Below are 27,232 nucleotides of genomic sequence, written 5' to 3'. Positions count from 1 at the left end.
CTGTATGTGAACCTGAAAAACAAGCTTGGAAATACCTCATCTTACTGGGGCTTTGTTTATTGCCCCGCCCTCTACCCTCCAAATCTGTTCAAACATACACAGTCTTTCCAAACATTTCCATTCCTACACATTTTTGGTCCAGCTTTAGCAACAATGATCTGAACTTACTTCAAACCCAGATCAGAAAACACAAAAGATCAACTGCTGACGCAACTTATCTCCCATTACTCTGGTAATCAGACACTCCGTGGGTTAAACATCTCCTCTTGCAAACCAATGCACTCGTCGTGTGCACACAAACCACAGTTTCTGTAAAGCTTACTTTCCGTTTCTCTTCAGGAAGCTCTCACATTGTTCAGCAGCCTTCAGCTGTCTTTTTGATGCAAATGAACTGTTTGAACTGCGCCTTGCCCGTTGCCATGTACCTCTACTTTCCAGACCAGTGGAAAAATATGTGTAATTGTAAATGTCATCTGTCTATATCTCCCATGTAGTGTCATACTCCCTCAAGACACTTTCAGTTGGAGATTAGAGACGGTTCAGAAGTTAAGAGAAGTATTTTAATGTTTGCTGAAATGACACCGGGTTCAAACCACACAGTGACAATCTCAAGGAAAGGTATGTGCTCTCGCCATTGTTAAATACTTTATAGGAATATTGTATGAACTTTATAATTTAATTATTCATTATTAAATTAATTTTCTGATCTTTTCTTTCCAGGGATTGAAAGGAATTGCTGTTTACTTTACAGACAACAGTATCCCAGAATTGAAAAGGTGTGCCGCGTTTCACAGTCGAGACCAAAGGATCAAAAACAGACAAAATCTCCCTGCATCAGGACCTATTTAAAATTTTGCTTCAAGGTAAGAACTGCTTATAAGTCTTTTTCGAACTAGTTGCTGACTCTTTTAGTGACTAACTTGCTTTTATGTGATGTTTGACTTAGAGATAGATTATAAAACCTCAAAGTATTATTTGAGTAAAACGAGAACATTGTGGATTTTGAATATTTTTTCTCTAAAACATCAGATATCATGTAACAGCAAATAAATGCTGTGTACTAAACTAGAAGCTCGCTTTACACAGACAGGTGTAACCGGACTTTTCCAGCAGCCAATGACTTTCATTTAAAGCTATGAGAACATTGAGCTGCTTTCAGGCTGTGGTTGACGCCTCCTGGAAAATAAGCAAATTAGACTGTTAAAATGCTGCCACACAGCAAACATTGGGGAATAAATGCTGGTTGTCTTCAGCGGATGACGGTGTGTTTTTAATCAGGATCGGACGAGGATGGAGCAAAGGGACACAACAGGGGATCCTAATGCAGACGGGACTGAAGTCAGACTCAGGGAGCTGACATCAAAGTGGTTCATAGAGACTCAGGTGCCACTCATGGTCAGCAACGGACTCCTTCCAGCTTGGTTCCTGGGCTTCATCACAAGACGGTAAGGATTCATAAAAGGAAAAAAATGGAAATAGCAAACTGAGAAATAATCATTTTTTACACCCAGTTTTTTTTTTCTAAAACCAAATCATATCCTCTAAGCTGCTAAAGCCACATTTTAAAAAAAAATTTCTTTACATATAATTTAAAACATATAATATAGTAATGTAAAAAGACACGAGGCTTTTTGTTCATGTATTTATTTTTATTTTTGGTCATATTGTGAAAATATATCCAAAAAAATAGAAATAAAAATAAACCTTTCCTCTGATGGAAAGTGTCCACTTTGTAATACACCCACTGGCACCTACTGGCCTTTCCTCCAGCACACACCCACATTCAGTGCACACTTACGTGATTGGCAGTGGCAAGTTTATGGAAAGGGACTGTAACGAAATAGAATTTCCACGGTGCAGCACACAATCCACCTCGCTATGCCCATAATCTACCAGGCTGTTGCTGTAAATGTTCTCCAAATGTCTTTGAAACACTTTTTAAAGTTAGGAGTTGGAGAATTTAACACTGTTGTTGGTCTGTCTACAGGGATGCTGAAGAAATTCTTAAAGAAAGGGAGCTCGGCTGTTTCCTGATCCGTCTTAGTGAAAAGGCCATCGGGTACATCCTGTCCTATAGGTGAGTGGTGGTTTAGTCTAAAGAACACTAAAGTAGGAGTTGTGTAGTGTTGTTGTGCTGCTGAAGGTAAACTGCTTTGTTTTACAGAAATTATGACTTATGTATATATAAAGTGTCTTAAAGATAATGTGTGTCAAATCGATCAAATCTATCTATTTTCTAACCCCACTTCTAAGCTTTTGTTTGGTGGCTTATTTTATTGGAGGATATTCATGTTTCAAAAGTCAGAAAGTCGTGTGAATATATGTTATTTTAGTTTGCTCCAACTATAAAATGTGTCAATGCTTAACAAACTTTTTGTTGTTGTTGTTGTTGTTGCAGAGGCAGGGATCGTTGTCGACACTTTGTGATAAACCAGAATGAAATGGGGCAGTTTGTAGTCTATGGAGACACCGAGGTACACGACACAGTGCCCAGTCTGGTAGATTACTACAAAACAAGCCCCATTGAACCATATGGAGAGTACCTGACAAATTCGTGTTTTGAGGTGAGACAAAACTCTTCTTTTGAGTTCTTTTTTTAAATGCCAAAGGTGAAAGATAGAGGTCCAAGTGATGTTTTGTTCTTTCAGGCCCTGGATGAAGACCTATATGATGTTATCCAGATTAGCCCCAAAGAAAAACCTGTTGCCGCTGTCAGCGCTGTGAAGAACAGGCAACGAAAACAGATAAACTCGAGTTTAGATGAGCAGCCTAAACGGCCACCAAAGGGCAACAGGGCGCACGAGGTGAATACAGTCAATAAATTATAGAGCTGCTGTCCAAACTAATGTGCTGAAAATAGTTCCATTGTTTATTTCACCTCACTGACTTTTAGAAACTTGTTTTGTAAAACAGGAAGGTCCGCCGTTGCCCCGAAGGAGCAGGCACCTCGATAGTGCCACCATCAACGAGCATGAGGGGGTTTTGTACGCCCAACTCAGGAAGCAGTCGCCAAGGGTTACACCCAGAGACCAACACATGCATCAGGACAGTTTACCCAGACCTAATTCGAGTTCGACTTCCAAGGATCAAATCAATGGCAGATGTAGTCCTCCGTCACATCCAGAATCCGTTTACTCGGAGCTCAGCATCCTAGACAGCAAAAGCAGGTCTCTGCCACTCCTGGACAGCAGTTCTGACGGGGAGCAGTCTTACAGACTGAACGCACCTCCCGACACCCCTCCGAGACTTTCCCCCAGGCCAGTCAGACAAGGTAACGGCAGCAGCTCCCAGTCAGAGAGGACAGATTTGGGCAGCAGACCAAGCAGCAGCCACAGCCTGGACTACTTGAGTGATAATGCAGTTTATCACCTGGCTGGCAGGCCCGGGAGCCCACACACTACGTCCTTTGACACTAGATTGTCAATACCAGAGGAGCGCACAGATTCTGTGTATGCCGAGGTCCCCGGCGAAGCCCCCGCTGACTTCACATATGAGCCGATTCGCGGCCACAAGGAACCAATCAACCCTAAAGCCAGCAGCAACACTTACGAGCCTCTGGAGGACATGAGACGCAAACAGACCAACTCGTCCTGGGGATTTAAGGTTTGTAATGTTTTCAAAGCACTTTAATTAAAAGAAATAATTCTTTTGTGTGTCATACTTGTATTATAATGAATTTATTTACCTCTTACAGAACGACAAATGGAAGTGGCTCTTCCCTGAGAACAAGAAGAAATGGTAAAGAGGCTACTTTACAGCGTACTGAGGAAAACGTTTACTTGTTTTGATGATTTCACACTACTACTACATAATACACTCTGGAAAACCACTGTTATGTATTAACGATTTAATGAGAACTTATGTATGGTTTTTTTAACGTATTTATTTAAAAATATAACGATACGTGTGTAGTTTCCTTTCCACGAACAGGTTTTTACATGTGGTAAAAACTGTGTTACGTGTATGTCATATTAAAAGCAATCTACTGTATAAGAGGCTCTAAGATCATTATTATGCCATTACTGTTATTAGAATATTACTAAATAATTACTTTCGGGGTGATCATTAGGGTGGGGAAAATGTACAGCAGTGCCCTACGCAGGTTTCAGGGGCCCCAATGAAAGTATGACTGTAAAGGGGGAAAAACCTGCTGTTCAGTCCACAGCATGTGATTCACCTTGAACTGCAGCTTATGTTGAGGAGAACTGTTTTCATCTACTTCTCATCAGTGCACACAAACCTGGGCGTATATGCTACACTTTCCTGTCAACATGTATCCTGTAGATGCATATATGTATGCAGATATGTCTACGGGCTGTAGGTAACGGAGAAGAGGATAACTGTGAAGAAATGGGGATGTGCGGTTTAGAGCTGCTGTGGAGCGATGACAGCATTTCCACGTGTGGAGCTCGAGATGCAAATAATAAATAAAAATAAATCAGGATACAACAACGTACAACTATTATCACTGCTATGAAAATGCTTCCACCTTTAGCTTGCCTTGGCCATGTAATGCACTCTGATTATGGTTTTCCATCGCTCACTCAAAGAGCATTCCCTGAAAACACTAAATCATGTTGTCACAGAAAATTACCATATGTGGAAATTCATCTCATGGCACCGTGTTTACAGTTGATCTTTAAAAATGTTACATGCTGCTTCCGTCAGTTTTGCACATTCACAGGAAACTTTATTTGCATACAGTTTTCAAACGTCTGTTTGTGACACCAACGGGGAAGTGGGTTAAAGGTTTATTAACTTCTATCATTTGCTTTTACTTTTTTAATTATACTTTTACTGGGGCCAGTAAAAGTACAATAAAGGGAATACTTACCGTAGTGTATATCTTTCATGGTTATCCTCTGAAGCAGTAAAAAGAAAAAAAAAGGGGGAGAAAAGTAGAGCTATTGTGTCGTTTCATGTAGGACAGTGTGACAGATGTTAGGAAATAAGCAGTTCCTGGTTTAAGTCAGGCAGTGCAGACTAGGATATGCTAAAGCTCTTGATAATCAAACATTCAGCTTGGCAGATCATTAACTTTGTGGCATTTCTGTCGCCTTCTGTTTCACAATTGAGATCTACATGATAAAGCGTCACTGGAAAACATGGGGTAATGATTTTAAAAACTTATCAAAGACAAGAGTCATAACTGCCTGACTGTATTTCTGCACATCTGAAAGCACACTGACATAACAAAATGTGTAAGGTTGACAGCGATTAAGCAGTACATTCTTACAATTATATAAATAACTACTTTATGTAGCATTAAGAAACACTTAAGGGTAACTGATGTGTTTGACAGGCATTGCATATTACACCGTTACTAACAGCACAGTGTATTATTGTGTTTAAAGCTCGTGAAATTGTTGAAGCTTGAAGGCTTATTGTTGATCGTATAATAAATGTAAATTGCATTTAAGGTCTACCTATTAGTGTGAGAGCTTTCACCCACATGTCATTAGTGTCTTTATCTCGACAACGTTTTCTCAGTTGCCATAAAGAATATTCGAAACAATCGCAAACACACAGCTTACTCACTTAACGCTGTCACTGATTATTTGTTATGGTTTATGTACACTTTTGAATGTATATTTGGCTCAAGTGAAGTGTTTGAAATTGTTCACAAGTTATTTCATTTTTAAAGAAAAGCGAGAAATCTTCACCGCTATGCTGTCGAAGCAAAGCGAGAGAGTTTAAATCAGATCAAATTGAGCTCTCAAGCAGCGAAACCAGCGTGGGTTTCACACCCTGTTGGGCCGCTCTCACCCTCAGAAACAGTTGCTTAAAGTAATGGCTGTTTTACAGCATCATAATCACACTGCAGCAGAAAGTGGCTCTGTCGAGATCATAACTAACAGATGTTCCCTGTGACACCCGTCATTAATGAAGCTCTGCAATCAGCACTCTACTGCCCTGAATATTTGATGCTGTCCTCATAAATGAATCTTCAGATAAGACACTGAAGAATTAACTAGCTGCTCTGGTGATTGCTTATTAAACTGAACACAACAGCTGAACAGATTTTAACTGTCAGTTAAAATAAGGCCCTCAGTTTCCCTCTCTTCATTTTTCAGAGTACAGTTGAGGAGAATTCATTCCATTTACTGCTGCACTTGTGTTTTATCCAGATGAGGTGTTGCACATAAACATGGAGTTTGCTCAGATGCACCATGCATACCTTTTCTGCCTGTTGTCTGGGCCTGTGGTGGCATAGGAGCTCACAACACTTTACAGTTTGTGTTACCAATACCAAAATGCTTTCCACAAAACACACAACATCAAACGGTATCTCTGCGTGTGACTTTTCTGTATTTGAGCACCTCAGCACTTGGCCAAGGCTGTCTTTCAACTTGTCAAGACCATTTTGCAATCATTGCACTTGCCAAAAAGAAAGAAAAATCAGATTTAAGCCTCAGCCGACCCAATCTCCTTAGTGACTGTGAAGGTCTGCATGTATGGCTATACCTATCAACCAATTCTGCAGTACGACTCATGAGAACTACCGAGCTAAACATCAAATCTAAAACACAATACACCATGTGTAACTGATGCAAATCTGTATCCTCCAGCCAAGAAACCACCACATGTTAATCATCAACCAACATAGCCAAAACCATTTCCTCCAGCTTTCTGCTGAAGTTAGCCGAATGTGCAGGATGTTCAGAGGCTGGTGAACGCGAGGCAGCTCTGTCTTAATAATCACATCCTCCCTAAAAATGTATTATAGCTCACATGAGAGGCTAAGCTGAAGCACATGCTTCCTAATTTTTAATGTGCAAACATCTTCATATTTTGTTATGAGTAAATTACAAGTGCATTAAGTCAGAGCACACTGGAAAACAACATTTATTCAAAGGAAGACAAATACAAGACATTACATGAAGTCCTATAAAATACATATCCAAAACATGGCAGTAACTGACATCTTGTGTAAATGGCAGATGATGAAAGCTACCACAAAGAGTTTGGATGACAAAGCCCTTCATCTAACTGGAGAACAGTACAACATGACTGTCATTATATTCAAGCAAAGTACAAGCACAATAACAACATAAATACTTAATTTATTGCATAGCTATAGAATATCCCCTAATCCTGCTGCTGTGCTTCAAGTTTTATCTGTAGCTCTATAAATACTGGATGTCTCTGGAGGTGCCACTGCAGAAAGACTTCACAGGGAATCATGTGCAATGTAGTTTCAATGATAATGGTTTTGAAAGTGTTCCTGAGACCAAGCAATGATATTCATTGCTGATATGTCTGGTTTTAACACAGTGTGCCGTTCAGTATTGGTTTTTAGTTTTGTCCTTGCATAGAGAGACATCTCTTTGAGAAGACAACATCTTCTCTGAACTTTTGATTAGATTATGTAGTACAATTAATAGCTAATGCATTTCTCCGAGTTGCTCTTTTTCATTATACCCGGTCACATTACTATTTAACTATGATACTTTGTAGCTGTGATAATTTTTTTGTGTTAGTCAGCTTTTCATTTTTCTAGCCCTTCTTCTTGTTTTTAGCATCAAATTCAAACATTTGATATGCTGCCTTTTCATGGTTTCAAAACAATTACAGGGTTTAGAAAATTTGCTATCATCAGAATCCATCTTCTCAAGTTCCGACTGCAGTAAAGGTCAGAGAGGGACGATGGATAGTGACAGACAACCACTGTGCTGTGATCAGGACATGGCTCAGGTAAAGTCTTGAGGTCCAGCCAACTTAGAAGCTGTCCATCCAACCCTCTCAGATTCTTATATGAAAGGTACTGAAAAAATAATAAAGTTGATTATTAGAAAAGTAACAATTACTGTGCATGAAACATTTTTATCCTTTACTCAACCTGAGAAATAAGATTCTTCATTTTTAAAATGTCATTTGCGAGAGTGTCCTGGCCAAGACAGACAAGATAACAGTTTAATCAACAGTGGTGACACAGACATTAATAGACACATAATTAAACACAATGTAAAATACACAAAATAAGTTTAAGCATATACATAAGATTCAATTCAATTCAGGCTTAGTTATTTTAGCAGCAAATCACAACAACAAATAAGATAAAGACCTTAAAGTATTCTGGAGAAAGCCCTGACATTCAAACAATCTCCCTTGGCACTTGGTGACAGTGGAAAGGAAAAACTCCCTTTTAACGGGAAGAAACCTCCAGCAGAATAAGGCTCAGTAAGGGGCAGCAATCTGCTGTGATCAGCTGGGGAGGGGTGATTATTCAAAACTGTTTAGGAGTGAGAAGGATTTCAAATTCAATTCTGTATTTAACAAAGAGCCAGTGAAGAGAAGCCAATATGGAATAAATGTGATCTCTCTGGCTCTTGTTCCTGTTTCTACATTTGCTGCAGAATTTGGATAAACTGAAGGCTTTTTACAGAAGTTTTAGAGCAGCATGATTAAATTACAGCAGTAATGAATACATGAACTGGTTTTTCATCATTTCTCTGTAAAGGGATAGTTCTAATTTTGGAGATACTGCACAAATAAAAGAAAGCAGTCATATCCTTTTCCTGGTACTGTTTTTGACCCAGCGTTTTGAGTTTATTTTGGATTCATGATTCTTTCTTTTGCATGATGAAGATTGTTTTAAGTTCAAGTTTTGTACAGTTTAGTCTTGAGTTTAGTTCCTTTATTGCCTCTAAGGTTTATTTGTATTTTTGGTTTCTTGTCTGTGCCTTTAGTCTTTGTCTCATCCCTCTTGTCTTGTGTTTATTTATCCGTTTCCCCGGTTATGTCTCTGTTTATTCTCTCTGTCATGTTTGTTTTCGCTCTGTTCCCCTCTGCCTCCGTCGCTCTCTCTCTCTCTCTCATCTCTAGCTCCCTGGCTCGCTCTGTCTTTCAGCTCTTTCATGTATGTCTGCTGTGTGAGCTATTTTTTTCCCACGTCAAGTTGTGTACCTTAGCCTGCGCCTTAATGAGTTTCCTGTCTTATTTTGATGGCCCTTGTCTCATGTGCTTGTGTTTAGTTTTGCTTCCTGTTTCTGTGTCTTATTTGTTTCAGCTATGTTTCCTTGCTGTCTCCGCTCTCTAATCACCTGTGTATTCATTGTGTCAGTTCCCTGTTGTCCCTTGCCGGAACGCAAGTTCATTTCCCTCCTTGCTCCATGCTCCATGCACAGTTTAGGTTGTTGTTAGTCTGAGTCTCATTTTGCCTTTTGTTTTGCGTTTTTGTTTGATTTTCACCCAGCCTAAATTAACGGCTCACTTTTTGTTAAGCCCAGTCCTGTCTATAAACGTCTGCAGTTCAGTCCTCTGTTCAAAGCGCAGTCTGCGCCAGCAGATCATGACAATCCTGGTCAAACAATGGCTCCAATATTCATCACAGTGTTACTTGAGGCCAAAGTAATGCCATCCAGAATAAGTACCTGATTAGGCACAATGTTTGTGAGATTTCTAGGGCCAATTATAATCACCTCAATTTTGATTGAAATCCAGGCCTTCTTCTTTTTACAACGTGTCTGCATGACATGGTTTAAGTAATGACATGCCACCCAGTTGTTTTATTTTAACCTAACAAACATGTCTTTGGACTGTGGGAGGAATCCAGAGTCCAATTCTGTTTTTCATTTATCAATGTTGTTGCAATAACATGAATTTATTTACCTTAAAAAATCCGGGGCCCTGGATATCATATTTTCAAAGTCAGCAAAAGAAAGTTTGTGGTCTCCGTCCAAATCTGCCTCCTCAATGGTTTTCTCACACACCAGCTCAACTTCTTCAGGAGTCAGCTCCTCCTTTGTCAGCTTATTCAGAGTCTTTTCCAGGTCCTCTTTGCACAGGTAATTATCCACATTGAAATCTATCAGCAACAGAAGTTAGAATTAGAACATTTTAATTAATGAAGTTCTATAACGTACTGATGCTTTGAAATGTTACCGTATATTTTAAAGGCATATATGGCCTTGAGTTCTCTAGGAGCCATTTCACTCAGGACTGAAAACATGTCCACAAACTCATTGAAGCTAAGATTTCCCATCCCGTCCTCTGAGAATGACTCCACGATCCTGTTGCGGAATGGATTTTCCTGGAGAGAAAACATGATTGTGTTTAACTGCAGAATTTTGTTTACATCTAAACATAAAAATCACTCATCAAAAAAGCCCTACACATTTGCAATGGCAAACATAAGATATTTTAATAAGAAAACGATTTTCTAAAGCTTTAGAGCACCCCAATTTTTCTAGTTATTTATTGCAATTCAGGTCGTTCAAGTCCAATGAATAGCTTGAAATGGTACAAAGGCAAGTGGTGAACAGCAAGAGGTAGAAAAAAAAGGTAAGGTAACTCATAACTGAAAAATAATGTATGTTTCAGAATTATACAAAAAGTCCTTTTTAAGGGAACACAAAATGGGTTAACAAAAATGACGAGAAAAAAGGCAATTAACAGTAAAAGAGGGTTGATGACACTTAAAAATGTAGGTCTTTCTACAGAGAAATTACAAAGAAAGTCAAGGTGTCAGTAAGTAGAGTTTTCTCCACCATCAAAAGGCACTCAGAAACTGGAGCAAAATCTGACAGGAAGAGGTCTGGCAGACCCAAACCCACAACTAAATCAGAGGACAACAGCTTCCGTGATAGGTGGCTCACACGACAACATATAGTAAGCAAGCCTCAGTTTCAACTGTGAAGAGAAGACTTCGAGCTGCAGGTTTGACAGGACGAGTTGCAACATGAAAGCCATTGCTAAGATGTCAGTATAAGACAAAGAGGCTTGCCTGGGCCAATGAAACACAGCCATTATGGAGTGATGAATCAAAATTTGATGTCGATTGCCTAATGTGAAGAGGAACATTATTCCAAAGCTTTGGAGCCACAATAAAGAACACTCAGTCTCCTCTCAGTTTCAGCCGTGATGTGGGGACTGAGAGCAACAGCTCCTCAGCTGACTGGAGCAAACGAGTGGGGACATAGGGCTTCAGCAAATCAGACAAATATGCAGGTGCCAGATCATTAAAGGATTTAAAAATCAAGAAAAGGACTTTAAAGTGAATCCTAAATTCAATTGGAAGCCAGTGCAGGGAGGCCAGAACCGGAGTAATGTGCTCTGAGTAATCAACTGTAAAATATGGAGGAGGAAGTGCGATGGTCTGGGGCTGTTTTGCTGGATCCAGGGTCAGTGACTTGTACAGAGTGAGACGCACCCTGAACCAATACGACTACCACAGCATTCTGCAGCGCCATGGAATACCTTCTGGTATGCGCCTAGTTGGTCAAGGTTTCAACCTACAGCAAGATAATGACCGAAAACACAAGTCTGGGCTATGCCAGAACTACATAAGGAAAAAGAACAAGGTAAGCTTAAAAACATGGAGTGGCCAGCACAGTCTAAAGACTTAAATCCCATTGAGCTGGTTTGTGATGAACCGGACAGAACAGTGAAAGCAAAGCAACCCACAAGTGCCACACATTTATGGGAACATCTGCAACAGATATGGGGAAGAACTTTCTGAAGAATATTTGACTTCTATTGTAGAAAGAATGGCACGAGTGTGTTCAGCTGTTATATCTGCCAAAGGTGGCAAAAGTTTAGAATACATTCTGGTCTATAAACTGATTGATTGATGATTTCCTTTTTAACTTCAATTGCTTATTTTTTAAAATGCTTTCATTTCAGAGTGCAATGAAACATTACACTGCATAAATTTCAATAAAAAACTGGAAAAATTGTGGTGTTCTAAAACTTTTGACTGGTAGTGCATATTCACGATATTCAAGACAATGCTATTAAATCAGAGTTTGTAGTTCAGTGAGTCCAAATAAGAAAGTGTTATTGCCCAGGGTAAAGTTTGAGGTCAGCTAAATAGAAATATATAAAATAGGATGACAAATTTATAGTCATGAAGTTGTAGAGGACCAATTGTGTCTTTAGTCTTCTCCATCTTTTTTCTGCTATCCTTATAACCCAGCCTTATTGTGACAGTTTTACAGACAAGGCCCAATCATGCTGAGAGGAAGGGTGCATCGTGAGTCTCTGTGGTAATACTCTGCGGGGAATAGGGGCTTCATATTAAAGGGTATGGCATTCATGCTTGTTTCAGAGAAAAGCTGAGGTAAATGTGGCTGAGATGTCACAGTGTGCAAAATGGCATTTGAAATTTATTTTTGATTTACTTTTAGAATCAGTCAGAGCAATTCACGGCACATAAACTTTCAAAAGCTCACACAATGTAGTGGAGTACAGCCAGACGGGCAGTGTTAACAATCAGTTCTACACACACAAGCATACTGCTCACATTGACAAAACAGAGCTTTAAAACAGCGGTGGGGGGTTTACCTTTAATTCTGGCATGTTGACTATTAAGGCTAATGGGATTTTACAATCAGGTTCATTGGTGTAGTCCATTGGTACAAGATGTGGAGCCAGCTCATGGTATCTGCCATGCAGCCTAGGAAAAGAAAATAGACCTTTGACTTTTAAGTCAATACTTTCAGGGCATATCTGAGTATTCATCAACAGGGACGCTAGTCTTTGAGAACAAACTTACTACAATTAAACTAGATAAACCTGTCAAAGTGACTGAGTTTCACTGGTAGACTGCTAGGAACAAGTGAGGTTTACTGAAACAAGTAAACCTGTTTAAATTTAACTGTTTTTTCATATATGTCACATACTTCCTCTAATAAAAATGAACAATATATCTTCTTTTCCAAATTGCATTTTGTTTTCTGAATACTTTTGTGCAATGTCAATAAAGTTAAATCCAAAGAAAGAAGTGTTTTTTAGCACCCTATTGTGACCTCTTTTTAGTATCCAGCACTACTAGCTTTGGTCAAATTGATGTCAATGAGGAGAACCAAGTACACAAAGAATTCTCAAATGCCTTATTTTGTTTATTTTGTTGTAAAAATAAATGCAAATTAGTAAAGAATTTCTTGCTAAAAAAAGAAAAGAAAAAATCTAATCTAACATCTAGAACAAACCACAGCCAAAAGAGAGTGAAATGCAAAGGTACAGTAAGTGCTCACTTCTGTTAACGAAAAAAGCGAGTCATTTGTGCCTGTCATCAAGTGGATAAGCAACAACAGGAGAGAAATTAAGCCGTCCAGTGAGTCGTGACAACTAGTGTTATCATATTTATTTGATTTAGTTTTTTTAATGTATAAGCAGAAATGTGACACCCTTTTTGAATGGCTCTGAAAACGATACGGCAGTCAAAAGGTCAACGTGAATTTCAAAAGGTTTACCTAACATACTACAGCTACAGCTAACGGACAGAACCTTCTAGATCGTCACTAACAAACACCTGCATGTAACAGCACTGTTTACAAATCAGAAATCCACATACTTTTCCATTCATTGACTAAATGGTATATTTGCCTGTATTTCATACTTTAAAGAGACCAACATTCGACCTTTGTTGGATAGTGAATGAAGGAGGGAATGGAGCCATTACACTATAAATAGCAGCACTGTGCTACACTATGCAGATTTATATGCATTTTGTATATGAAATAAATCATAATCCACATTATGTTTACTGAGTGAAACATCTGTATATCCATTGTATGTCTGTTTTAGCTGCTCAGATGTCAAGCTGCATGTATTTCAGCAAATCTCTGAATCTTGTTCTAGGTCTGTTACCATGATTCAAACCAAAATATTACAACGAAATGAAGTGAAAACTTACAATATAGTGAAAGCTTTTAATGTTAACAAATATACATATATAATTGGGGTCATACGTCACTGCACATAAGTTACCATTAACACTCAGTTGGAAACAATTTTATGACATAAAACAACACAACGGCACACACAAATATATGCATGCCATTTGGTAAGTTACTGGTGTCTCTAGGCCAAAACTCAGCTTTTGATTTACTGTAAATCAGCAAATCAGAAGCAAACAGCCCAACCAACTCCAGGAATACCAAGGTAATGTTGGTCATGTATGCTAGCTGTAGTGTAGTGATCTATTTTATACAAAGCGATGTAATGAAAGAATGGATGAAAAAACTTAACATACAGTATTAATTGCCAAATCCTGACCCAGTTAAAGCACACATAGTCCAAAGAGCAAAGAAATACCCCAGGAAAATAAAAGAAAGGCTTATAACAACATATTTGCATCTTCTTATGGTCAGTGTAAGTGGTGAATTTATGTGGTTTAAATGAAAGACAGTGCAACATATATCTGCGAGTGATTTTTCAGAATAAAAAGGAAAAAAAATCAAAGTCTTACCGCAGAATTTCTTTCCGAGTAAAAAACGTGCAATCCTGCAATGAGAGAAAAACAGCATGTGAAAAACAAATACTTTGAATTGAAGGTTTTATAGCACTGAACATGATGACAAATCCTTTAAGGTGCAATCGAAATTTGCATAAAATGCTCACAATGACACATCTGTGAAGAATCATTACTGTAAAACACTGAGCGGGGTGTCTGGTTTCTCCTAAACGATGATGCGTTTAAGTACATGAGAACATAATCTGCTGTTGTCTGACATGCATGTGCTGGCACACGCATTATCCAACGGCTCTACCGGGGGCACCTCAGTTTACATTTGTCTTTTGTATGAATTCTGTCTGAGCTACTCCCCTGGGTGTTAGAGTGCAGTCAGATGAGCTCAAGGGACTGCACCTTTTGCTTTCACCGATACACCTACTAAAGTCAACCTTACCTGCTATGCTCCATAACACGAGATAACAATGTGCTGACACTTAGAAATGCCATTACAGTCATGCTTAAGTTATAGCTGTTGGGTTCTAGATTCCCCGTTGAATGAAGCACGCTGATGCAGTATCCAATGATCTATTTGAGCCGAAGAAAGATATAAATTCAAGTGATACTCTAGAGATAACAACTGTTAGACAAACAGAAACGGTACTCTAGGAGTAGTTGAAGTAACCAGAGAAGCTCTTGAGAAACTGTGTCCTGAGAGTAGAGTTTCACGGCACATCATCGCTGGCTTTGGCATCAATTATTAAGCCCACAGCGAATCACATGATAAACCTGTGCATATGAGGATGTCTTTCTCTCTGGGAAAACCTGGATTTTTGTTACAGGGAACAAAAGGTCAGATCTTCTTAGATGATCAGTTTACATGATATCCTCCAGTTTGGAATGAAATCAAGACCTTTTGCTATCTGCTTATCAATATTTAAATAAAAATGTGGCCATAGCTGACGACACTATAGTAGGAAATTGTTTTTTGTCTGTCATAAATGAAATTGATGGGGGGACTAGGACCAACGAAACACCCTAGAGATGGTAATAATCAATATTTATAAAGTGACTTTCCCTCTTTTCAATATCTGAGAAAATAAAAAGATAAATAAAATGATGATTTGTGTTAGTCTAACAACAGGAGTGCAATAATCACACACAAAAAAAAACATGTTTAATTTTTACTTCACTTAGCCTTCAAAGTTTTCCAGTGATGTGTTTATTGGCTGCACATAATTAAGACATTAAAACATTATTCACTTGAATGAATTGCTTGACATCCAGATTCCAAACACAGGTATGGACACAAGCTTACCTGATAAGCATCAAGCTGCTCGTCGGTAAATATCGTTTGTTTATTACCCATCTTGATCAAGTAATTTGTTGCTTGTACACATTCACAGCACTGAATGTCCAAAGCCCTTTCTCAATGAAAGGCATTTAGAAGGTCCGCAGAGACAAAGTCTCCGCACAAGATGAATTTATATCGTTGCAAACTCCTATCAAAGGGTATTGGTGTCCTTCCAGACGATGTCCTCCACGACTGCAAAAGTAGATGAAGTGCGTCAAGAATATATCTTAGTAATAAAGATTTTCGTTTAAGTCGGAGCCAGTGGATGTTGTCTGCTGACCCCAAGGAGTGCAAAGTGATCTGTTTCCCCTCCTTAAGTACCCAGATGGTGTCCACCGGAGTCCAGACAAACCAATGGGACCGGAGCTAAGAAATGAATAAATAAAAAGGCCTACTTGTGAACTAGAAACTGCTAGCAACAGGAATGATGTAACCTCACCTTGGGGCCACTTAATTACACACTAATTAAACATCTTTTTTCTTCTTCTATCTTACACAATATTGCGAACAGACTATTACTGATATCACTGATAAGATGCAATCTGTGCTTTAAACCAGTCCGCTATTGCTAAATTGTAAAATTTGGGCACTTTTTTTGCTCGTTTTTAAAAAAAAAAAAACCATATACATTGTTAACCTGCAGTATGCACAGTAAATACAATGATAAAAGTTATCTTACAGGTGACTATGCCAATGATATTTAATATTACAATATGTCCACCTCAGATTTAATACAGTACAAGCCCAATATTATATTTATATGTATAGTAATTACGAGAAGAAAAACTTGTTTTTTTTTTTGGCTCCGCTGCTAATTACCATTTGGTACAATGCATAACTATTCTGCTATATACGATATAGTAGTAGCATACCACAAATGCAGAAACCCCAGCATAGTTATTATCGACGGCACAGTAGCAAGACGACAACTTTTAATTGACCCGAGAACCTGTTGCACAGAAGCGGCATCTAATATATGTGCATTTCTTATTTATATATTTAATTAAGCAGGTGTGCAGCTTCTTTCAGCAGCCTGCACCGCAGATGATCGCCTCCCCCATCCCTCTGCCGGCTGCGGAGACTGAGGTCTGTCTCATCCACCTGCGTGCTATTTACAGCACGGCAGTACAGTGAGCGTATCCTGACTGCACACCAGGACAGATGATAATTTCACATTCACCCCACAGAGCCACTACCTCTCCTAACCACCACACTGGTTAAAAGTGTCGCTCTTTACCGGGTTAGGCAGCTTTGAAGGTAGCAAAGTTGCCCAGGATGGACTCCAAGCGAGAGAAGGACCAAGGTAAGTTGTGATGGGTAGCTTGTTGCTACGTTGCTTTGCTAGCCACTAGCTGCTTATGCTAGGTAGCTGTGCTTCCAGCTACAACATAACCCCTTTTTGTTTGTTACACAACATTTTGCTTATATCATCTCATGACAAAATAAATAAATAAAACAGACGGGGAACGTTTTTAATTATATTCAAGAACCCACCCACTTTCATCCGGCTGAATCATCCTCATGATTTAATTCACGCAGCCGCTGTCTCACGAATATAGCTAACATGGGCTAACAAAGTCCCTTTAATGCCTCTGCTAACAAGTTGTAACGTTATTGCTGGCAGACTGTGCGGTAATCTAAACATCGTGACCTTTCTTTCTGCAGGTGCAGTGCAAAACATTAGTCCCTGCTTACACCCAATCCATTCTCTGTCATATTTAAGGATATAAATCCATGTCTGTCAGTGCTCATTTAGTTTTTAAATAAGTAAATAAAAATTGTGCTGCATATCTGAAAATATAATAAGAGGATCACCAAGAAAATAACAGAGCCCTACATCAGCATCATTATCATCATCATCTCTGGTCAACCGTGATTTCCTTTTACCTCTCTTAATAAGAGCTGGCTGACACTGCCTCAGGGAATCAAGCCAAATATAACTCCCTGGGTTTCTTTTATTTATGCATACAACTGGCGAGATAATACCACCCAGCAGCACATCTGTTTGTGACCCTATCCTCAAGAGGACATCCCAGCGTGCAGCCAGATATGAAATTCAGAAACTGCTTGTCTGAATTTTTTTTTGTCCCCTATTAGAGATGATTGCCTGGATTATTTGCTTATACTGTAAGCAGAACAGACACTGTGCTTCTAGCGTTTTCTTTTGCTGTGCTGACTCACGAACAATGACAGAGTGGGTGCATGCAAATAGAAAAATAAATATGCTTTGCTCTGCTGAAGTCTTGTGACTCGTATTCTTTCAGATGCAGACCATGAAAAGATAACTGCCGTGCTGCTCAAGTCACGTACCGGGGAATTTGATCTGGAGTCGATATTGTTTCTCAAATTAAGAAATCTCGGTAAGATGGAAATAATATATTAGCATTTCATTCTGCAAAATTTGCATTTCATTTATGATTTAAATTGTATGTCTTGTAGGTATACATGATCTTGGATGCACTGGGGAATGTATAAACCTGGAGAGACTGGACCTCTCTGGAAATAATATCACAAATTTGGCTCCTTTAGCATCTTTACGGCTTCTTTCAGTCCTCAATTTGTCTAACAACAGGGTCTCCAATTTAGGTACAATTTTAGAAGAAAAAGATTATTTATTTCTTGCATTATTAAGATGATTACTGTCATGAAAAGGCTTTAAAATTTCTCATAAATTGGTCACTGCTTTTGTATTTCCAGAGCCCCTGCGCACTTGTGACGTTTTACAGAACTTAAATGTGGCTGGTAATATTATATCCAGGTAAGACTAAATAACCACTGAATGTCTTTTTTTTCCTGCAGGTGATTAAAAATGTGAATATGTCACAAGCGGCTGTGTTACTGACATAAAAGCAGAAAAGCTTTATGCATAAGTTACTATGTTGTTAGGCATTTTAAGAGCATGTCTGTTTTGCTTTTCAACAGTATTGAGAACCTACACTGCCTTGTTTCTTTGAGAAAGCTAGAAAATATACGTCTGAAAGACAACACATATAATTACACTAATCCAGGTAATTTTGGTGACTTTGAACATATTCCAGTGGATGGAAATTCTCGATTAATGAACTCATGTTAAGTTTCTTTATGGCAGTGTGCAGAAACTCTTCATATAGAGCGGTAGTTCTCGAGATGTTCCCCAATATCAAAGTCCTGGATGGTAAGTTTTTTTTCCCCCATTCTTTGGACATTTAACTGCTCAACATTAACTTGTAAGAGTTTCGTGTTTTAATGAATTAATCTGCTTAAATTGCAGGTGAAAGAGTTGTTGGGCGTGGAAGCGATCTGTATCAGTTATGCAAGGACATTGATGATACCATAAAAGGTATATTTTAATGAACTTGTTGTCACACTTTGTTTACTGGATTAATTTGGTGATTGTGGCACCGCTGACAGTTGTGATGCATTTGTGTTTGCCTCTGCTTGTATAATATACCGAGACTGATATTTACTTTTTTTGAATGATGATCAGCTGGTCTGTACAAGAATGGACAGCTTGTTGAACATTCTGATTGCAAGCCATGGGTGGAAGATAGTTACTGGGAGATAAAGAGATCTAATAATGCCATTATTGAAGAAGCCTATAAGCAATTTAATGGTAAGAGAATATCTGCAGACCTGTTCCTAGATATCTAGCTGGTTGCTAACAGTGTTAGATGCATAGTGCATTCCTTGACTTTTTATGTATTTTTCTTTGTACAGATGTTCTTCATGAATGCAGACTCCTCAACAACAGAGCCACTCATGTGATTTCACAAACTGAAAGATCCATGAGCCTGAAGAAGCAACCAAAACAATATGCCATCTGAGCCGGCCTATTTCGAACACATTTGTAGGCAACATTTATCAACTTCTCTGCTTGTGTGATATACCATGGCTAATGTACTGTAGATTTTTGCAGATTAACCACTCTGTATCGAAATGCTTGACATTTACCATTGCCTGACACACGTGCGCTGTCTTGCAGTGTGTGGCATTTGCTGACCTTGTACTCATCCTATGCATTGGGTATTGGACAAAACATGTAGGTGGTGTGAAAACCTTTACCCGTACCGACAGCCCTCAGTTTGGTTCAAAGATGTCTTTTACTTGCACAGTGTGCATTTTGTACCATATTGTAGCCTCCATTTATGCTGAGAGCTGTTTTATGCTGCTTAAGATTTTCTATTGGTACTCAGTAATTTATAGCTTTTTTCCATTTTGCATTGCTGGAGAATTCGGGAAGTTATTGTGTCCCATGCTGTGTGCTTTCTTTGCAAGTTCAATTTCTGCAAAAAGAAAAAGGTGATTTAATGATTGCTTCAGCTGTTTCTACTTGTTTTATACCATAAAGTTTATTATATGTGCAATCAAAATGTGTAAAATACAGTGCGTATGAAGCTTTAATGGTGTACCCCCGCTTTTATTTTTACTAATATATCTGTATATATTATACAAAACATGTGTGTGATATGTATACAACTCATACATATATTCATACAGACCCATGTTTGCTCACTCTGAACCAATGAACATGATTTTAAAACATAAAGCAGAAGGTTATAGCCTGCAGAAGTTGTTCCTCGGCGTGTTAGAAGCGGTCCACTGGCGCCACCTGCAGGCGGTAATAGTGTTGCAACGCTAAGCACCTGCAGACATTCACTATTATTATGCTATTTACAATATAGCCCATATGAGAAGCTTGCATTTAGTTTTAGTTTAATTTAGTCTTTTTTCATTATCTTTATCCTGAAGTTAGAAAAGTAAGAGCCAAGAGAGATCCTGTCTTTGAGTTTTACATTCCATTTGACATAAAGACGTAATCAGCATACACAGGAGAAATACTTTCAATACTTTTAGTAGTTCAGTCGATGCAATCATAAGACAGTTAAAAATAACAGTAAGTTCAGATTCAGCTTTATCATTGGCCGCTTTACAGCACAGTTATTGGGACTTTTTGATAGTCAGCAAACACTTTATGGCTATCAGCACATTATGAAGTTAAAGGAAATGAAATGGCACATATGACAAAGGCCAGAAAACGTCTTTCATGTCAGTAGGACAGAGATAGAGGGCTTAATACGGCGGAAATGGAGGAAGGGGGATAAAAAAGGCAATGGGAGTAAGAAAGCAAAGGAAGCTGTTTTTACAAAATCTGAATGAAGGCAGGAGAAATGAGAAGCTCAAGTGGGAACAGGCGAGTCATATATATATATATATATATATATATATATATATATATATATATATATATATATATATATATATATATATATATATATATATTCTTTTAATTCTTATTCTTATTTTTATTTTCATGTCTATTTAAGTGTAATTTATGACAGTATGTTTGCACTGAAGCACCGCAGCAATTTCCTAATGTTGTAAACCTGCTCAACATTTGGCAATAAAACCCTTTCTGATTCTGATTCTGAATCCTACATATATACATAGGATTCGAGGTTGTCCACACTTCATACCAGTTGGTGGCAGTAATGCACCGTTTCGGAGGGTGTAAAATACCGCCAACAAGAAGAAGAAGCTCGACAGTTGCTACAGCTGTTGTGTCGACCTTGGTTCGTTCAGAATGGCAGGGAAGGCGTGGAGGTCAGCGGTATGTGCGTTGAAACTTATGGAAATGTGTCATAGTTGCACTAGATCAATTTTGTTTCAGTTCATCAGCGAACACTTATTGTCTGTCCCGCTGACAGCATACCAGAGGCAGAACATCCACTGCTAACTACTTAGCTGACCGCTAACGCACAGGCTATATGCCCGTAGTTGCTATAGCAACCCGACACGTTTAGCTAGCAGCTATTTAGCCAAGTGTATGTTCTCGTGTAATGCAATGTAGAAGCAATTTATGGCTTCGTTGCTCTAGTTGAACATGTTTTTATTAAGGTTGCGTTATGGAAACACATGTCTATCATCTACAGATTCTTAATCTACTAACAAAGCTGGGTTTATCGATCAATGGCAAGGATAAACTCAAACCACAGGAAGTAAGTTAAGTGTACCTAACTTTAAATACTGTATATCCTTGCTGCACTGGAAAAAGAGCTCGCAGGCAGTTACTCTCGCTTCTGATGTGACCACATCTGGAATAGAGACTCTGTTTTGTAATCTTTTCAAAGTCAGGGTTGCCTTCGGCTGTTTGTCTGTCTGCCTGTCTTCCTGTCTCTCTGCCTGCTCACATAGGAGCTTCATGCAGTTGCATTGTTTTACATATTTAGATCACACTGACAATGTAATCGTTTGCAAAACCAATACAAACTTGCCAAACAGCTATACCAGTCAAAAATGTTTTACTGTTAAACACAGCAGTGCACAAATTTGGTCATCATCATTACTCAAGACATCTGTTCAGTTCACCTCACACTATACACAGACATGTTTTCAGTGCTTTTTCTTATTTCCATAAATAAACAGCAGAATAGTGTTGGGAGGAAAAAAATCAATTTGTGTTTTGTGTTTTTCTCAGTTGTCACAGGTAGTTGGGGCTTTGAAGAATGAGACTCCACAATCCAGGACTTTCATCCGTGGGGTATTTATTTTTCCTTGTAAAACTACAGACTTTTTTGTGTGAAGGTTTTTTCTGTAACTTCGAGGTTATATTAAATTTGAACTACCTCATCAGTGTGCAATAAAACTTGTGTTTGTCCTGCCTCACAGATTCAGACTGTCACTTTAATCCCCGGTGATGGGATTGGTCCAGAGATCTCCAATGCTGTCATGAAGATATTTGAAGCAGCTAAAGTTAGTACTGAAAAACAGTTTAAAAAAAAGAAAATCATTAACATGCATATTTATTTTTCAGATTTTATCAGAGAATAATATAATGCTTGAGCACTGATACCACATAAATCATATAACAATAGAAATATGATTAGTATAATTGTAGATAACAAAGGTTCTGGGAAAAAAGAATGAATTGAATGTCCTTTTGATATAGGCACCTATTCGGTGGGAAGAGAGAAATGTTACAGCCATTCGGGGACCTGGTGGAAAGTGGATGATACCTCCAGATGCCAAAGAATCAATGGACAAGAACAAAATTGGCCTGAAAGGTAACCTGATTGATTTATCTATATGGGGGTTTTTTTGTTTTGTTTTTTTAAGGCAAAGTTAAACAGTAGGACAGTTCTAGGTAATGGTGTGTATATTGGGAATATGTACTAATCTCTTTATTCCAGGAACTTCACTCTCATGTGTTCCCACATCAGCAGCTTGGAAATTAAATTTTATTAGGGGCATTAATTAATTTGGCATGCTTAAGAGAGAAAAACTTCCAAACCAATCACCAGGTTTTTAGATATATTCTTTTGGTTTGACATGAAATATTTTTGAATTCTTTAACAATCTAAAGGCCCTTTGAAGACACCAATAGCTGCTGGCCATCCCTCCATGAACCTGTTGTTGAGGAAAACCTTCGACCTCTATGCTAATGTGCGGCCCTGCGTGTCCATTGAGGGCTACCAGACCCCCTACACTGATGTGAACCTGGTCACAATCAGGGAGAACACCGAGGGAGAATACAGTGGAATTGAACATGTTGTAAGACCTTTATTAACATTACCTTTTGACAAGCTTTCTTGTAATTTCTTTAAACAGTTTTCAGGAATAGTTCTCTAGGCTTCTGGAAGAACATTCAAACCTTTTCTTTGGATGTTGGTTGAGCTGATCCTACACTGCTTCAGAAATGTTGCGGTCCAGGCTCTGAAGAGGCCAGTCCATGACCAATAGTGTTCCACTGTTTGTTTTTTCCTACCCAGTATACATTTACTGCATTGGCGGTGTGTTAGAGTAGATTTTTCCCATATCGTATCATTTGCAATCATACCGGTATAAAACTTTTACATCAAATAAAAATGTTATATCATGATATCATTGCTAAAGCAGTGACACTTGCATAACATCCCTGGTGTGGGCATCTGCAAGACACGCTTGGGCACATTAGAGAAAGAGTCAATCTCGGCCTCTGGTTATAATTTACTGCAGAAAAAAACAGAGCTTCTTAAAAAAAGAAAACATTTCTGAAAATTGTTTCCACTAATGTTGGAAGCAACAAACACATTTCACCACTTGAGTACAACTTGAATACAAATGAGGAAAAGGTAAGTTTTGCAAGCCAAAAGTAAACAAATGTCTCAACTGAACATTGCTTGCTAGTTACACTCCATATGATAGAAAGAGAAATGACTGAAATTACCTCTTAATAGGCCACAGTTATGATGCCAGTCCAAACATGGGGAAAAAGGCCTTAAGCAAGTGGTTAAAAAACTCGAGCCCAGCTACATCACCCCAGGTAGAAAATATTGTTCAGTTTTATTATTTGACAGTATTGTGCAGCTACTCATGAGTTACAAGGTTTAGTTACTGCTACATTAGTTGTTGTTAAACTAAAGGGTTAAGCAGTTATTTATACTTTACATTTCCTGGGAAAACACTCCATGGGTTACTTTTGTGCTCATATTTAACTTGTCTCAGGGTCACAGGTGGGCTGGAGGCCATCCCGGCTGTCATAGGCCAAGATGTGATATGTACTCTGGATGGGTCCCAAGTGTGTCACAGGGCAAACACAAAGAAACAGACAACCATTCGCAATCAAATTCATTCCCAAGGGCAATTTAGAATCACCACTTACCCTAACTTCACTAATTTCATGTGTGGGCTCTTTCTGGGTACTCCTGCTTCTTAACAAAGTTTAAAGACAACAAAACACCCCTCTGAAAATGGTCGGGGACAAAGACTGAACATTGGCTGCTTTTTCACACATTTTCAGTCCAAAGATACACTTTGAAAGAAAACTCAAAGAACTACTGGTCAAGACCACTTTAAACATCTAAAGTAAAATATAAATTACCTAGCAGGGACCACATCTTCATTTAGGTTTGACAGCATTTCTTTAAGATAACAGCAGATGGCATAAGCGTGAATTGAGACTGGGGAAGGCCTCAGAAGGGATTGGCGGTGGGTCTCAGGCCACTAATGAGAGGTGAATTAATTTTGAAACAGGCAGGATAGGGCACGAAAACAATAACAAACAGCTTGCAATGCAGGAGGTTTATATATGAGGTGTGGTCCCACTCCTGAAATTTGGATAAATTATCTCCAAGTAATGAGGGGTGGCATTTGCACAGCACTGTAGTCGTGTTCACTCTTCATTCTTTTTATTTCAGATTGTTGATGGTGTTGTACAGAGTATTAAGCTCATCACCGAACAAGCCAGCAAACGCATTGCAGAGTACGCTTTTGAATATGCAAGAAACAATCAGAGAGCCAGTGTTACAGCTGTTCATAAGGCGAATATCATGTAAGTATATTTTAGCACAAGTTAAGTCATTTGTCATTGTGAAGCTGCTTGAAACTACATTTTTGCTTCTCTTTTTTTCATTTAGGCGCATGTCAGATGGACTTTTCCTACGAAAATGTAGAGAGGCCGCTGAAAAGTACAAAGATGTGAAATTCACTGAGATGTACTTGGATACCGTGTGCCTTAATGTATGTCCCAATAGCTTTGTGGTAAATTAGTCCGAATATGTTTTAGATGGCTATAAAAGAATGCTTGCTGTATTTTTCTTTTAATGTCCTTATTCATCCAAACTTATAGATGGTGCAGGACCCCACACAGTTTGATGTACTAGTGATGCCAAATTTGTATGGAGATATCTTAAGGTACACAACTGTCACCAGTAAATCTTTTATGTTAAAATACTCATAAGAACAAGGCAAATTATGAGTCTTTTCTTTTGCACTTTATCAATCAAAGACGACATTTTTCAACTGTGGCTCACTAGGAAAAAGGGAGGTAACAGAATGAACAGGAGAGTGCTGAGGAGGTGGATCCTGACTGTTCTAAATGAAGAAAAAAGTGTAATTAAATCCTATGTTTTCATACCAAAAATACAGTAGTAGTAGTAGCACCTCTAAACCTAGTGTCTCTAACAAAAAACTAACACCTAACTGGTCCTTACAGAGGCAGTATGGTAAATGTAGTAAACCCTATTCTTGTAGCCAACACCAAACAAAACAGTAAGGAGTTACTCGAAGTCACAGCCTGGTTGAATGAAAATTGGATATCCCTTTAAACAGCTGTGATGATTCGTGATGCAGCTTGGTGGTGCATAAGATCAGACACTTGTCCAGCCTGTATCAACAGTGGTTAGGTGGAGCAAGAGCAATCCATGGAGGTACTCATTGTGAACAAGAATACCCCTGCACACACTAGTTAGCATACAAAACAGAGAGCTGAAACACACATGGGCGACAGCAAAATTGTCTGGAGTTGTAAAAAAGCAACAAAAATATTGACACAATATTAAAAATGTGATTGCTCATTCATGTTATGAATTTATGTTAAATCCAGTATATGTTTTATGAAATCTAAAGGTAACCCAATGTGTTTACCATTACAGTGATCTTTGTGCCGGATTAATTGGAGGTCTTGGAGTGACTCCTAGTGGAAACATTGGTGCAAATGGTGTGGCCATATTTGAGTCGGTATGGGGTCATTTTTGTAAAGTTGCAGATACATGATCAACATACAAGTTGCACAGAAAATCCACAGTCTATTTGTGTTTGTTGTTCTTTAAAAATATCAACTTTTTCTGTAAAATCAGGTTCATGGAACTGCTCCAGATATAGCAGGAAAAGACTTGGCTAACCCCACCGCCCTGCTGCTCAGTGCAGTCATGATGCTGCGGCACATGGGTCTTCATGGGCATGCCAAGAAGATTGAAAGTGCCTGTTTTGACACAATTCGAGACAGAAAGGTAATTACTTCTTTTCTGGAGAATTGCAGTTTGGGTTATATGGTGTACACCTGTTTTCTAATTTATAATGCTTATGTTATTCATCTTCAAGGTTCTGACCAAAGACCTGGGAGGGAACTCAAAGTGCTCAGAATTCACAGAAGCAATATGTCAGAGAATGAAGGATATGGACTAAAAGGACATTAGTGAGATATGTTTGTTAATTGTTAGGGTTTTGCCCACTTGACCATATCATGCTGTATCCGCACATTTCAACCAAAAAAGAAAAAACTACTCAGGAGTTTGAGATCCTGAATGTTTAATTTTTCTCTCTGCACAATCCAAACAACTGTGTTAACAGTGGTTTGTGTATATGGAATATGCATATGTGATTTTCCTGTGTATCAGTGGTGAATATTATCTATTTATTGGTGAAATGTGTTTAATGTATTTGACAATAGTATTTGAAGACACAGCCACAAATTCCACTTGACAAACAAATCATATGCTAAGAAGTCAAACTCTGCTTCACATTTAGTTGCTTAGATAATCCATCTGTAAACACATTAGAGATTTTTTTCACTAAATGTTTTTTGAAAACTTACTGTTTGCTTATGTAATTATTGTAAAATTGGTATTACACTGACATGAGAAATGCCATAATTTTTATTCAGTGTTATTCAAATGACTCTGATAGCTGTTATAACTGATTTCTGGGTAGAAGCATGTCTTTCTCATCAATGTTATAAAGCACTTCCACCAATTTTCCTGTCAGGCAAGATGATTGGTATCATTTTAAAGAAGTCAAAATCAGTGTTGGTAAGGTAAAAGTTGCATTAAAATGGTGTAACTTTAAACTTATTAAATAAAATATCCTTTAAACACTATGTGTGGTTCTCTTTTTTTCATTCTGCAGAATAGATACAATAGTTTTGAGCCACCCCTCATTTCTTTATAGTATGCAGTGAAAATGGAAAA

General features: G+C 38.4%; 4 protein-coding genes across 5 annotated transcripts; 3 read left to right on the top strand and 1 right to left on the bottom strand.

Moving 5' to 3' along the window:
• The first annotated feature begins 548 nt into the window (after window positions 1–548).
• LOC146627909 (uncharacterized) lies at window positions 549–3,742 on the top strand. The gene is made up of 8 exons (XM_085357451.1): window positions 549–618; window positions 721–863; window positions 1,279–1,445; window positions 1,988–2,077; window positions 2,399–2,564; window positions 2,649–2,804; window positions 2,914–3,603; window positions 3,695–3,742. The coding sequence occupies exons 1-8, from the start codon at window positions 564–566 to the stop codon at window positions 3,740–3,742; spliced, it is 1,515 nt and encodes a 504-aa protein (XP_085213577.1). The 5' UTR covers window positions 549–563.
• A 4,001-nt stretch (window positions 3,743–7,743) lies between these two features.
• Window positions 7,744–15,545, bottom strand: cib2 (calcium and integrin binding family member 2). Of its 2 annotated transcripts, XM_085357450.1 has the most exons (6): window positions 15,495–15,545; window positions 14,195–14,229; window positions 12,286–12,397; window positions 9,886–10,033; window positions 9,613–9,808; window positions 7,744–7,765 (listed from the first exon to the last, which is right to left on the bottom strand). In XM_085357450.1, the coding sequence occupies exons 1-6, from the start codon at window positions 15,543–15,545 to the stop codon at window positions 7,744–7,746; spliced, it is 564 nt and encodes a 187-aa protein (XP_085213576.1). The 2 variants fall into 2 exon arrangements, with proteins under 2 accessions (XP_085213576.1, XP_085213575.1); XM_085357449.1 differs by lacking the exon at window positions 15,495–15,545 and having other exon boundaries at window positions 14,195–14,370.
• A 1,257-nt stretch (window positions 15,546–16,802) lies between these two features.
• Window positions 16,803–19,333, top strand: lrrc61 (leucine rich repeat containing 61). Its single transcript, XM_085357448.1, has 9 exons — window positions 16,803–16,833; window positions 17,795–17,890; window positions 17,970–18,116; window positions 18,228–18,288; window positions 18,453–18,538; window positions 18,619–18,684; window positions 18,781–18,849; window positions 18,997–19,122; window positions 19,227–19,333. The coding sequence occupies exons 1-9, from the start codon at window positions 16,806–16,808 to the stop codon at window positions 19,331–19,333; spliced, it is 786 nt and encodes a 261-aa protein (XP_085213574.1). The 5' UTR covers window positions 16,803–16,805.
• Window positions 19,334–21,065: 1,732 nt separating this feature from the next.
• Window positions 21,066–26,745, top strand: idh3a (isocitrate dehydrogenase (NAD(+)) 3 catalytic subunit alpha). Its single transcript, XM_085357447.1, has 11 exons — window positions 21,066–21,117; window positions 21,985–22,047; window positions 22,176–22,259; window positions 22,456–22,570; window positions 22,870–23,057; window positions 24,683–24,816; window positions 24,902–25,004; window positions 25,114–25,178; window positions 25,919–26,003; window positions 26,123–26,275; window positions 26,367–26,745. Exons 1-11 carry the CDS (start codon window positions 21,091–21,093, stop codon window positions 26,448–26,450), a joined length of 1,101 nt encoding a protein of 366 aa, XP_085213573.1. The 5' UTR covers window positions 21,066–21,090; the 3' UTR covers window positions 26,451–26,745.
• Window positions 26,746–27,232: the final 487 nt, after the last annotated feature.

Source organism: Diplotaxodon limnothrissa, linkage group LG7 (assembly GCF_057381915.1).
Source record: "Diplotaxodon limnothrissa isolate DT_005_m linkage group LG7, D_limnothrissa_male_GT1.1, whole genome shotgun sequence".
Taxonomy (NCBI): Eukaryota; Metazoa; Chordata; class Actinopteri; order Cichliformes; family Cichlidae; genus Diplotaxodon; species Diplotaxodon limnothrissa.
This window is presented reverse-complemented; position numbering and strand designations above follow the sequence as displayed.

Coding starts and splice junctions, on each gene's coding strand:
- cib2 (XM_085357449.1), bottom strand. CDS start 14,370: ATGATTCTTCACAGATGTGTCATTGTGAGCATTTTATGCAAATTTCGA. Junction 12,398..14,194: donor ACTCGGAAAGAAATTCTGCG/GTAAGACTTTGA, acceptor TTCTTTTCCTAG/GCTGCATGGCAGATACCATG. Junction 7,766..9,612: donor AGGGCCCCGGATTTTTTAAG/GTAAATAAATTC, acceptor TTATTTTTTCAG/TACCTTTCATATAAGAATCT.
- lrrc61 (XM_085357448.1), top strand. CDS start 16,806: ATGGACTCCAAGCGAGAGAAGGACCAAG. Junction 17,891..17,969: donor TCTCAAATTAAGAAATCTCG/GTAAGATGGAAA, acceptor TATGTCTTGTAG/GTATACATGATCTTGGATGC. Junction 19,123..19,226: donor AGCCTATAAGCAATTTAATG/GTAAGAGAATAT, acceptor TTCTTTGTACAG/ATGTTCTTCATGAATGCAGA.
- idh3a (XM_085357447.1), top strand. CDS start 21,091: ATGGCAGGGAAGGCGTGGAGGTCAGCG. Junction 21,118..21,984: donor GGAAGGCGTGGAGGTCAGCG/GTATGTGCGTTG, acceptor TGTTTTTCTCAG/TTGTCACAGGTAGTTGGGGC. Junction 26,004..26,122: donor GTGTGGCCATATTTGAGTCG/GTATGGGGTCAT, acceptor CTGTAAAATCAG/GTTCATGGAACTGCTCCAGA.
- LOC146627909 (XM_085357451.1), top strand. CDS start 564: ATGTTTGCTGAAATGACACCGGGTTCAAACCACACAGTGACAATCTCA. Junction 2,078..2,398: donor GGGTACATCCTGTCCTATAG/GTGAGTGGTGGT, acceptor TTGTTGTTGCAG/AGGCAGGGATCGTTGTCGAC. Junction 2,805..2,913: donor AGGGCAACAGGGCGCACGAG/GTGAATACAGTC, acceptor TTTGTAAAACAG/GAAGGTCCGCCGTTGCCCCG.